Raw genomic sequence first — 11,464 nt, forward strand, 5'->3', positions numbered from 1 at the left:
AGACGGTGCTAGTGGGATTCTGTGTTAACCTTTTGTTGCTTGTGTGTTTACAATGGTGGCTCTCGAGTTGCTATCATCCCATGGAACCATAAACTGGGTGTGCGATTTGTTAGGACCCCTGATGGTTTCGATTTGGAACCATACGTCACTTTATGAATCGGATGCCTAATACTAACAATGGAAAAGGCCTTATAATCACTGCCTGGAACTATTTTTCCAGCATCTGCGGTTGTCATCTATCACCCAATCTTGCAGCTTTATGCACTAACAGTAAATCGAGAGAGACCAAATTTCTCATAGCGTGTTGTGGAAACACTAAAATCTTGTGAGTTCATTATCATCAAATCATTTGATGTACAATTACAGTACGTATTCAGTGGTCTGGCGTCTGAAATTTCTAACTTCTCATCACAGCACGGAAGCAAGATCGAAGCTTCCAAAAGGCATTTGGCCTCAGTTCATCAACTCCCTTGTTGGCAACCCATCAAGTGTGTTGACATCCATTTTTACACACTTGGCATGGATAAAGCGACTAATACGTAACAAGCAAATACACCTTGACATCCATGATGTAGTCTGACCACGTTTCAATAAGCAACACTTTTGGTCTCGCATCAATTAGTTGCAAAAGAGTCCACGGTGATGTTGAGGGCTAGAGGACTCGGAAATGAACATCAGGATCAGCAAACATACGTAACCTGAATAGCAGATAAAAGTTGCACCGCTTGGTTAAGTGGTGGAAAATACTGAGGTTGTTGGTTGCTTCAACAAAATCTTCTGCCTTGGCAATGTTGTTTCTGAGGTTGTCTGCAGGCACTGGCTCATTAAACGTTCAAGTGGATTTGTTATCACAATCCTGTTAACCTGAAGCCCAAAAAAGACAGATCATAATGCTTAGTAATATTCAAGTGCAACAAGTGAAATAGGTGCAGAAGTTTCAAAATTTCCAATAGACTGGTAACACTAATTTACAGCAGGTCAAGAAAGGTAATTTTGTAGGCATAATATAGAAGAATTACGTATCAATCACCTAAATAAGTAATTCATGATGCTTATTTGGTACTCTCTCTTTTCATTTCTCTACTAATCAGTTTTAGAATATCCACAACCTGTTAGAAAAAAGAGAAACACATTAATCCAAAAGATCAGCATTAGCTTGCTAAGGCAATTCCAAACACATGCTTCAGTCCTGATTTATATTAGAGAAAAAAGGCATAAACTGTGTAAGGGACCCTTGCCCGATATTTTTCCTTTTTTGGATAGATATCAGCAACTGAATTAAAAGAAAGAAAAAATATACAACAATAGACAGTGAAAAGTATTCCAAAGGCCACCTAGAAGACTGCTTAACTGTAAAAAAGAAAAATATGAATATGCCCTGAAATTGAATACGATAAGTGGCAAATGGTTCTTCTTGGCCATGATGTATTATTGTAGACATCTACTAGATGTTCTCACTGATCGATTTATTTCTCACAACAAAACATATTCCCACTAACTTCCCACAATAAAATGCGGAAACATTCAGAAACTTCTAATATCAACACATTAAAATACAAGCATCATTCTGGGGAGGTGAATATCTTCTACTGGATTGAGATGGTCATTAAGCATTTTCTTGGTAAAGGGGCCTATGATGAGTGAAATGGCTCTTTGGGATCTTCTGAAGATTTGAGCATCTAGACTCAAATATCTTTTACTTCTAAGCACGCAATCTGTTGGTGGATGTTCTTCCATGCGCATCAATGGCACCATCTAGCCAAGGTCTCATATTACCACATTATATACCTTATTCACTAATCCATTGCACTATCAGTCAACTTAATTAGCCAGATGTCTTGCAGATTGACTTAAATCACTAACTCATATCATTACAAGCTTCCCTTGCAAACCTTGTCAGCAAACTCTCCAATGAAGCTGATGTCACAATTTTGTACGTTCATTTAGTTATCTGCATCACTACTTAACACTCCCTCTGGGTCGACAAGCACTGCTGCTGCCTTGGGTACGACTGACTTCACTATTGACTGCTGCCTTCTAGGCTACTAATAATGCTTTGTCTACCTTCCAGCACCACCTAAGCTTGCTTATGGACTGTCCTGCCACCAGGGTCATATTTTTGCAAGTTTAGCTCCTTGGTCATTTCAATAATTTCTAGTGCTTGTAACATCTCATATGTGGTATATTGCAACTCTAAAAATTGAATCCTCTCATCATTGAGCTTAGCATGTTGGACACTTCTCATCTAATCTTTCTCATAAATTGTTGCTAAAATCCTTTCTTATCTGCTCCCTTCCCTGTCTACTGCCTATATCATAAAAAATGGTTGGTTTTTTGTAACTAATACTTGGTGTATTTTCCATACTTAGAGGGGAACATGTGCTACAGAAAGTTCTATTAGCCCATGACAGTACATATATATCACATATATCTATTATCTAATCCAACTTCAATGTGCTATTCATGTGTATCAATTCATTCATTTTTAGGGTGCATCCTTTCAGTTGACAAATTATTTGGAGGGTGTGAATCCCTAGCAATTGCAAAATTCAACTTAATGCCCTATGAGCACTTTAGCGATTGATCTTCAAGTGAATAAGATGCTAATATCGAAATATAACGGACAGAGCTATGACAATAGAGGAAAGAGAAAAATACTAGCCTACTAAGGGCTTATTGCAAGCGAATAACATGTTAACAATAAGGTTGGCTCCAACCTAAGGACCCTATCTCCACTATTTTATGAAAAATCAAATTCTGGTAGCTTGCCACATATGTGCTCAAAAGAAAAAAAGATAAAACAGCAGACCTACAAAAATAGAAGAAAAGGAAAATAATAAATGTATACAAAAAATATTAAGAATTTATAAACCATTATAAATTAAAGATGCATACATATAATGCACATTACGGCAACAAACATGAAGAACAAGAAAGTGAGTAAACCATTCTCGCTGCTCTACAATATCTAACTAATCATCATTGTATGAGAAAACCAACGACATAAAAAACCAAAAGCATTGTGTAAATGACATAGAAAAACTTCAGTACCATTAAACCAATGCATTTTCTGTTTACTGCCTAGGCAATCACAAGAAGCTCATAATCTTCCACTTTCTTTTAACAACCAAACCTTCTCTTATTTAAGAAGCGTAAGCAGTAAAAGATGCCGAAGGAAAAGAAGAAAAAGGATTATCCTCTTACTCCAGGATAGTGTTGTAATACTGGAGAATAATGTTCTAGAGCTATGTATATCTTCTCAAGAAGACGCAAAAGGGCATCAACTTCATCTCCTAAAAGATCAACCTGAGATACAAGGAAAATATCAAGAAACATTAAGTTAAAAAGCAGCAATTTTAAAGAGAAGTTCTTATAATGTTAATTATCATGATAAGGTGCATCAGCATTTGAAACCAAATCAAATTTTACTCTATATACACAGGTATTTACCCAATAAGAATAACCACTTCCAGCATTTTCATCAAAATTATTTAAGTAATAAAAAAAATGTCTAGCAATGTCCAAGAGAGGCCCTCTCTTAAGTACAAACCTCAGTTTCAGCCTTTTGAAGGTCAGAGCATCTTCTTTCAAAGCCCTGTTTGTACCACAAGGCTTTTCTTTGGACAAAGTTAGCCTGTCGCACCAGTTGACCACACTGATGGCTCAGTATTTTCAACCTGTTAACCAAACAAAATCACTCGATTTCAGCTCATGGAATATGTACCAGTATAAGTGTCAATTTCAAACAACTTAATATATGAGTAGCTGTTAGCAATTAGAAATGCTTGAGTGTGCTGATGTGCATAGATCGTACAAGAATATCCCATTTCCTACAAGGTCCACCAAGTCTGGGGGCATGTTTGGATTTTTCTACAGGACTAGGCTGAAAATCCTATAAGATTCATAGATTGGACCAGTACAACCAACAAGATTATAGGCTGCCGGCTGGGCTAGGCCTATATTCAAAAAATACTCAAGAACAACTTTCGACTGAGCTGGCTTGAATCCCATAGAGAGAAAAAAAGACCTCAGCCTGTAATCTTACTGGTTGTACTGGCCCAATCTAGGAATCCTACAGGATTTTCGGCCCAATCCCATAAAAAAATCCAAATAGGCCCCTAGAAATCAAATGACTCTTTCCTAATGAGGATTAAGAAAGAGAGTGAATATTTAGTTAGTAAATTCTTTGTATTTCATTGGTATGAGACAGCATATTACAAGACAAAGTTAGGATGCTACTAAAGCTTTGTGATAACTTATCATATACATATTAACTAAATTTGCAGTTCAACCATATATTTCCTTTATAAGAACTTTCCTAAGAACAGAAGTGTATTTTTTAAGTTCTCCTCTCACCATCAGCTCTACTAGAGCTTATTGATTACTTCTACCACCATCCAAAATTTCATTGTCAAGTTGTGGAAGGAAACTACATAGCCATACTTGGGGAAATCAACTGATTTAGTACTTATATCATAGCAAAACATAGTCTTACATCATTTTAAGTTTTTAACAGTTCATTTTTGCACCTAGTTGATGCATAGGTTTGAGACCATCAAAGCACATGATTTTTGGTTTCTAGGCATTTTTGGTGACACTACCAGTGTGGATAACAATTTGGATGCCCCATTATTGATTTTGAAGTTGAGAGGAGCAGATATGTAAAGCTAACACAACATTGTTGGAAAAATTTTAAATATTTCCATTTTCTGTATTATGTTTATTCAATTTATGATTTTTTTAATCACTAAATTCTTACTCTTTCTACAGTTGCAGCTTGTCATGGTCTAACATTCTGAAGTAAAACAAAAAAAAAGAAATCTATATCAGCTAAGGCTGGCGTGAAAGGTGATCCAAAATAAAGCATTTAAACCTTGTTGCATTATTTAGTTAGCTTTCCATGCTTATGAACAAAAAGGAGAAAGAATGTGAGAAAACTAGGATAAAATCATATGGAAGAATTTAAGCTTTTGTAGATAAAGAAAGCCAACCTCGATAAGGATGGCAACCCTGAATTTAAAATGCCAACCCATATAGATGAGACAAGAATTTGGGTTTTGATTAGATAGGAAAACAATCGTCGTAAATTCCCTGGTAAGCTCAATATTTGGCAGTGGTACTGTTAAAGAGAGAGGCAGAATATCCTAAATATAACAAGCAGTTGCAAGTAGCTGCATCAACCAACAATCCACCAAAAAGTCACAAAGACTAGTACATTACAATCAAGTATATGCACATGGGAGAAGAGATGTAAAACAGATTGATATAAGCATTAAATATGCATTTTTATTCTGTATGAATTTTGTTGGTTTACAGCATGAGCATGTGTAAAGCAGTGCAAGTGACAAGGAGCGAGGGATAATCAAAGCATCACCAACTTCTCAAAGCAACCATGAACAAAGGCAACACCATCTTCTTAAAGAAGCCCAAGTGAGAAGAAGAATGCCATCTTTTTAAGCTCACAGACAAATGGACTGTTCCTGTGGCTTAACAAGGGAATACCACATCTATCTCTTAACAAGTGACAAAAGAAATCTTTTGTTTACAAGGACTAGTTTAGCTCATAGCTACAGGACTCTTTATCCTACTAAAATAAAGTCACTTTACACAACTCCAACCTTACAGAACTCCTAATCTAATTTTGAAAGAAAAAAGAAAATTAATCTAAAAAAAAGAAAACTAATCTAAAAGTGACAACTTACTTTCTTATAGGGTTGGCAAACGATCAAGCTATTCTCAAGCAGTTTTTTTTTTTTTTAAATATTATTATTTTTTTAAATTTAATTTCAAATCTACCCTCCATCCCAACTTATTTTCCAAAATATGGTAGGTGGGCTGACTGAGCTGGGATGTGGCGAAATCGCATGTTCAACATATGATTTCGAGGTGAGCTGGACTTGAAATCGCATGTTAACATGCGATTTCAAAGTGACATGACCTCCCACAATGGAGATTTTGAAATTGAAAAATGAAATTACATGTTGAACATGCAATTTCATGTTATATTTTTCGTTCATAAGAGGGGCAGAGGCCGATCGCGGGATGAGGAGGAGGTCGATCAAAAGAGGGGGGGATCGAACGATGCTATCGGGTGGGGAGGACAATCGTAGAGGGGACGACAGAAGGAAGAAACAGGGATGCGGGGGGGGGGGGGGGATACAACATGAAATTGCATGTTCAACATGCAATTTTATTTTTTAATTTTAATTTCAAAATGTCCACTGTGAGAGGCCACGTCATCTTGAAATCGCATGCTCAACATGCGATTTCAGGTCTAGCTCACCTTGAAATCGCATGTTCAACATGCGATTTCGCCACGTCCCAATCGAGTCAGTCCACCTACCATATTTTGAAAAATAAGTTGGGATGGGGGGTAGTTTTGGAATTAAATTTTTAAAAAATAATTTTTTTTAAAAAAAATCCATTCTCAAGCTATCTCAAGCTTAGCTTAAAATTTGCACACTCTATTAAGAAACAAGCCAAGCTAGAGCTGGAGTGAGCTCACCCAAGCTCGGCTCAAGTTAACTCAAATACTAATATAAAATGATTTATACGTAAAATATATTATTTTTATTATGATTATGTGACATAAAAATAATAATATAATTATTTTATAGTTATTTATTATAAATTAACATAGATTATGTAGAAGAAAATTTGTTATAAATATAATATTAAAATACAATCGAGATTGTTACTCCAAATTATATAAATAAAAGTCTCAAATAATCTCATATTCTCATTAGATCTCTTAACATAAATGAACCAAGCTAGAGCTAGGCCCAACTTGGCTCATGTTTGGCCTGTTTACGCCCCTACTTTTCCACTCATATAGGGTAATAACTCTACTTTCTATGGATTTCACTATAACTTAGATTACATCAATGACACAACTATGTCAAGATAAGATGATTTAATTTTTTTTTTTAAAAAGAAACAAACTCAAGAAGACCCACACTCTCGAGCTATCAGGGTACTTTCGAAAATACCAGCAACTTCGCATTTTTCTAGTTTATTAAGGACTGTGTGCAACAGTCTGTCTTTGATGAACGGAAAGCATAATCAGCAATCCCTACCAGCAAAGAAGGGGGAAAACATTTTTCTAAAGAGATGAATAATAGAATGGATGTCATTGGACCGCTTACTCATGACAGAAGTTGATATTTCTAATTTTTCTAATCTTAATAAAATGCTGAAGCATACCCTTGCTCAGCAGGTTGTCTAATTTTTCAAGTGCCACCCTAGCCCATCAAAGTGCACAAAGTACAATGCATCAGTGTTTTTAAGAAAGTAATTTAACCATCTCTGTCAATAATCACATATTGGCTTTGTAATTTCTAAGAAGCCAGCCAATAACAGCATAATTCATTAACCCATATCCAAGGAAAATTTAGACTGTAGTATGGGCAAGGAAAGGGCTACATTCAGGTCTAGAATGAGACAGCTAAACTAGCCCTATTTCAAGGAAAAGTTAATAAGACGATGCATGTGCGAAATGATGAAAAGAAGCACCTTGATTCATTAGTTTCAAGATTGCTTGCCATCCTACATTCACAGTCCATAATGGCTTTTGATAAGTCTGTCATAGAAACAACTATGGACTCCATCCCCTTTTTATGCTCTTCTTCCTTTGAGATGGTTAATGCTAGCGTCTTTTGTTTCTCTTCAACGATGCCTTGAAGGATGTGTTTCTGTTTCTCTGCTTCCTCCAAACCACCAGATACAAGCCTTAGTTTCTGATTCAGTTCAGCAACTTCAACTTTATATTGATGAATTTGCTGCAACGTCTCATCCAATCTACCCTTAACAGAATCAGACTCCTTGTTGCTCTCCAAAATATATAGGTCTTTCTTAGTGACTTGATCTTTCAGCATATTAACCTCACAGCATACTAAATCAAAACATTCCTTCTGTTGCATTAATTTAGATTCAGTCTCTAATGCAAATTTCTCTTTCTCTTTCAACAAAGTTGATAGGGATGCAATTTCCTCCTTCAACTTATTGTTTGCTTCAATTTCTAAACACAATGCCTTCTCCTTTTCTAAAACCACTGCTGCAATGGAATTCTTTTCCTTGTAACATTTTACTATAATATGATTCATGCTAGAAATGACATCTTCTATAGATTTTCTGTAAATAGTGGAGGAGGTGTCATGTGTTGTCTTGGACTCCATCTCTAAACACTCCATGTCATCTATAAGTTCACCAACCCACTCTCTTAAGATGATCTTTTGTATTTCATCTCTAATGGTGATTTCTAACTTTATGTCTTCAATATCCAATTTCAGCTTCTTAATCTGCTCTGAGAACTTTGCCTCTATAGATGAACAATGTGAAGTTTGATTTGTTTCATTTGAAATCTCTGAACAATCAACCTCTTTTCTTTTTTGTTCTAACAAATTTCGCAGCCGCTGATTTTCAGAAAACAGGGCACCGATCCTCTCCTTCAGGCCAAGTAACAGGTCTCGGTCATCGTGAACAATAGTCAATTTCTCTTTCTCCAAGATAATATCGTTCAATTTTGAAATGAACTCGACAACTTTTTTCCTCAACAGTTCAAATTCTTTATCTTTCCTAAAATGTGAAGGATTAGAACCTTTTTCCCTGAGGAATTCCCGCTTGAGGCTGAACAATGCTTCTGTCTTCTCTTGCAAAGCTGAATCATGTTGTCTCTTCATGTTGGCCATTTTAGTGTTATAGTAGGTTATCAGTTCATCTTTTGTCATGCACTTTAATAGCGGGGAGTCAGTTTGAGTGGGTTGTACAAAATCCCCGGACTTCTCTGAGACATTACCACTCTCCTCACAATGAGATGTGTGTGCTACATGATGATTACCCAAACCCTTCCAAGGAAGGTGATCCTTCCTTTTAAGAGTACTCCACTCTTCCAAACCTTCAAGGCCATAATGAGAAATTAATGGCACAAAGTCTGAGCCAAACAAGGGCATAACAATAGCATCAAGTTCTTGATGAATGGTGGAAAATTCATTGACCATCTTTTGCAAATTCTTGTTTAATGTATTCGCAAGACTTCTTTTCTCAGATAACCTTGTTTCAAACTCATCCTGAAGTTCCCTGCCAAAACCTTGAATAATAAGATCACTGACCTCCCTTTGAATCTCCAGTTCCCATTTTTTCTCATGCTCGCTTAACAATGCCTTCAATGAGAAGCATGTGCTATCAGCCTGTTCACATAATGCTGCTAGAATTACTTCCAAATCATCAGCATATCCATCTATAACGTGCAACTTCTCCATAGTCTTCCCCTGGATGCTGCACAACTTGACATCCTTGGAACAACAATCTATTTTATTGAAAGACATCATGCTCCTGACATCCCTGAGTTCCTCTTTAAGCCTTTGAAGATGCTCTTCTGCTGCAATTTTTAAACTCCCAAAATTTTTGATATAATAATCAGAGTCTACCTCTTCATTTAAAGACCGCTGATGCAGCTCTGATTTTCTCCTCTGGGATTTTCGTATTGTTATTGATGCTCCTGGCATCATCATGGGAGAATCTAGCCTGTTCCCTTCAGCTCCAGCAGATTCATAATGCTGCAATCTTTCATTCAGAGCTGCTATTTCTGCTTCCTTTGAAGCTATTTTCTCAGAAGCCTCCTCTACTACAGCATTAACTATCCCTTTGATCACAGAATCACTCACCATTCTTGAGACAGTCAGACGTGAATTAATATCATTCATATAAGAATCCAAATCTTCAAGGAGAAATTTCTCGTAAACTGCTGAATCATTGCCAACAGTATCACTCCAATTATGGTTACAGCTTAACATTGCAGAGTCATCAACTGAAAGCAAAAATCCTGCATTCAAGACCTCTGAGTTCTCCACTGATACCTGCATAATTTACTGAAGAAGTACAAAACACGCCATAAATGACAGTATAAAGATGAAAATGATCTGAGATCTTCCAGGCCATTAAGACCCAAATACATAAGAAGTTGTGAACATGAAGCTAACTGGTTAAGTCCAAATTTCCATAAGAAAGTACCACATTAAAACCTAGGAGATCTACAATATCCATTTCAAATGAAGTTTGATACAAATGCCAGAAGTATTTAGAAATCCCAAATGAACTATCCTATACACATATGTAATAGCAAAACTTGAATAATATGGAAACTAGCCAAATGATAAATATTCCATTAATTTGAGTAAAATAAAGCATTATATTGAGGGGGAAAAAAAAAAAAAAAACTGAATCTCAAATATCACAATAACTGCATCGACCAAAATGGAAACAAGTACCAAAAACTTGAACTTTGAACAAGATATAGATATTTCAACTTTGAACTCAAATTAAAAACCTAACAAACCACGATGCAGATGTTTCAAAATTCCGAACTTAAATTAGATATTTCAACAAAAGAGCTGAAAACCCACCAAGAAGCATTTCATTCAACCAATCAAAAAAAGAAACATGGTGCCAGAAGTTGAACGGATATCAACGATCGAAACCTTATAATCAGAGCATATAACTGCAGATAAAAGAAAAACGGGCAAAAAATCTACGAGAAAATTCCCTAATCCTCTGATCAAAACCGCCAAAAAGGCACCCGAATCAAACCAAACTCACGTAAAGCATCTGTACCAGGAGGGTGGATTAAAAAAAATAATGCAAAAGGAATCCAAAAAAAAAAAAAAAAAGAAAAGCAGAAGAAAAGGCAATGACTCACCGATTCGATTTGCCACTTGGGCGAGGAGAGAACACTCCTGAGCTTTTCTCGCCACCGCCAGTGGATCGGTCGGGTTTATTCCCGCGAACTCTCCTCCCTTTACAGTGGAGGAGAAGAGAAAAGAGACGCCTTGGTTTCCTCACAGTGGTTTGGGAGATCATAAAGTGGGAACCGAGAGATAGAGAGGAAAAAGCTAAAAAGGAATATTGAGGCAGGCGGTGCACTGAGAACGGGAGCAGTGGACTTGGACGGTGACGCCTGTCACCTCTGAAATCGCTCCATCAGCGGCCACTAAGCGGTCATTTCAAAATGATACGAACGCTGGACGGATCATTTTGGGTCCAGGTCCAGTGTAATACATGTTTTGCCGTTTAGTTTTGGAGTTTGGATTTTTAAATAAAATTAAAACTGATTTATTTCTAGTTTGATGTATATGAACTCGAAGCTCAGCCTGCTGAACTTTGTTAGTTTTCGAATCAACTTAATAGGAGATTTGGTTTGCAGAGAACTTAAATTTTGGATCATTCTTGATTGGCTAACTCGCTTAATTACCCAAACTCTATTCGGATCTTTGACCGAATCAAATCCTGGATATTGACCATAATCTATTTTAATATTATTTTTTCAGATTTTTATATAAAAAATAATTAAACATTATCTTTTATTATGTTTGCTGTAAAAATATGATAATATAAACAAGATATGAAACATTGGAACTTTTCACTCCACATCCTTCTCAAATTTCTACCGTCTTGACCCGCCTTCCGACCC

The 11,464-nt window shown here is 36.3% G+C and overlaps 1 protein-coding gene across 2 annotated transcripts; it reads right to left on the minus strand.

Moving 5' to 3' along the window:
- Positions 1-290: 290 nt before the first annotated feature.
- On the minus strand, positions 291-10,966 carry LOC105049090 (WPP domain-associated protein). Of its 2 annotated transcripts, XM_029265735.2 has the most exons (6): positions 10,694-10,965; positions 7,513-9,866; positions 3,551-3,677; positions 3,205-3,306; positions 1,031-1,109; positions 291-864 (listed from the first exon to the last, which is right to left on the minus strand). In XM_029265735.2, exons 2-5 carry the CDS (start codon positions 9,858-9,860, stop codon positions 1,053-1,055), a joined length of 2,634 nt encoding a protein of 877 aa, XP_029121568.1. In that variant the 5' UTR covers positions 9,861-9,866; positions 10,694-10,965; the 3' UTR covers positions 291-864; positions 1,031-1,052. The 2 variants fall into 2 exon arrangements, with proteins under 2 accessions (XP_029121568.1, XP_010926943.1); XM_010928641.4 differs by lacking the exon at positions 1,031-1,109 and having other exon boundaries at positions 10,694-10,966.
- Between the last annotated feature and the right edge of the window lie 498 nt (positions 10,967-11,464).

Source organism: Elaeis guineensis, chromosome 7 (genome assembly GCF_000442705.2).
Source record: "Elaeis guineensis isolate ETL-2024a chromosome 7, EG11, whole genome shotgun sequence".
Classification (NCBI taxonomy): domain Eukaryota; kingdom Viridiplantae; phylum Streptophyta; class Magnoliopsida; order Arecales; family Arecaceae; genus Elaeis; species Elaeis guineensis.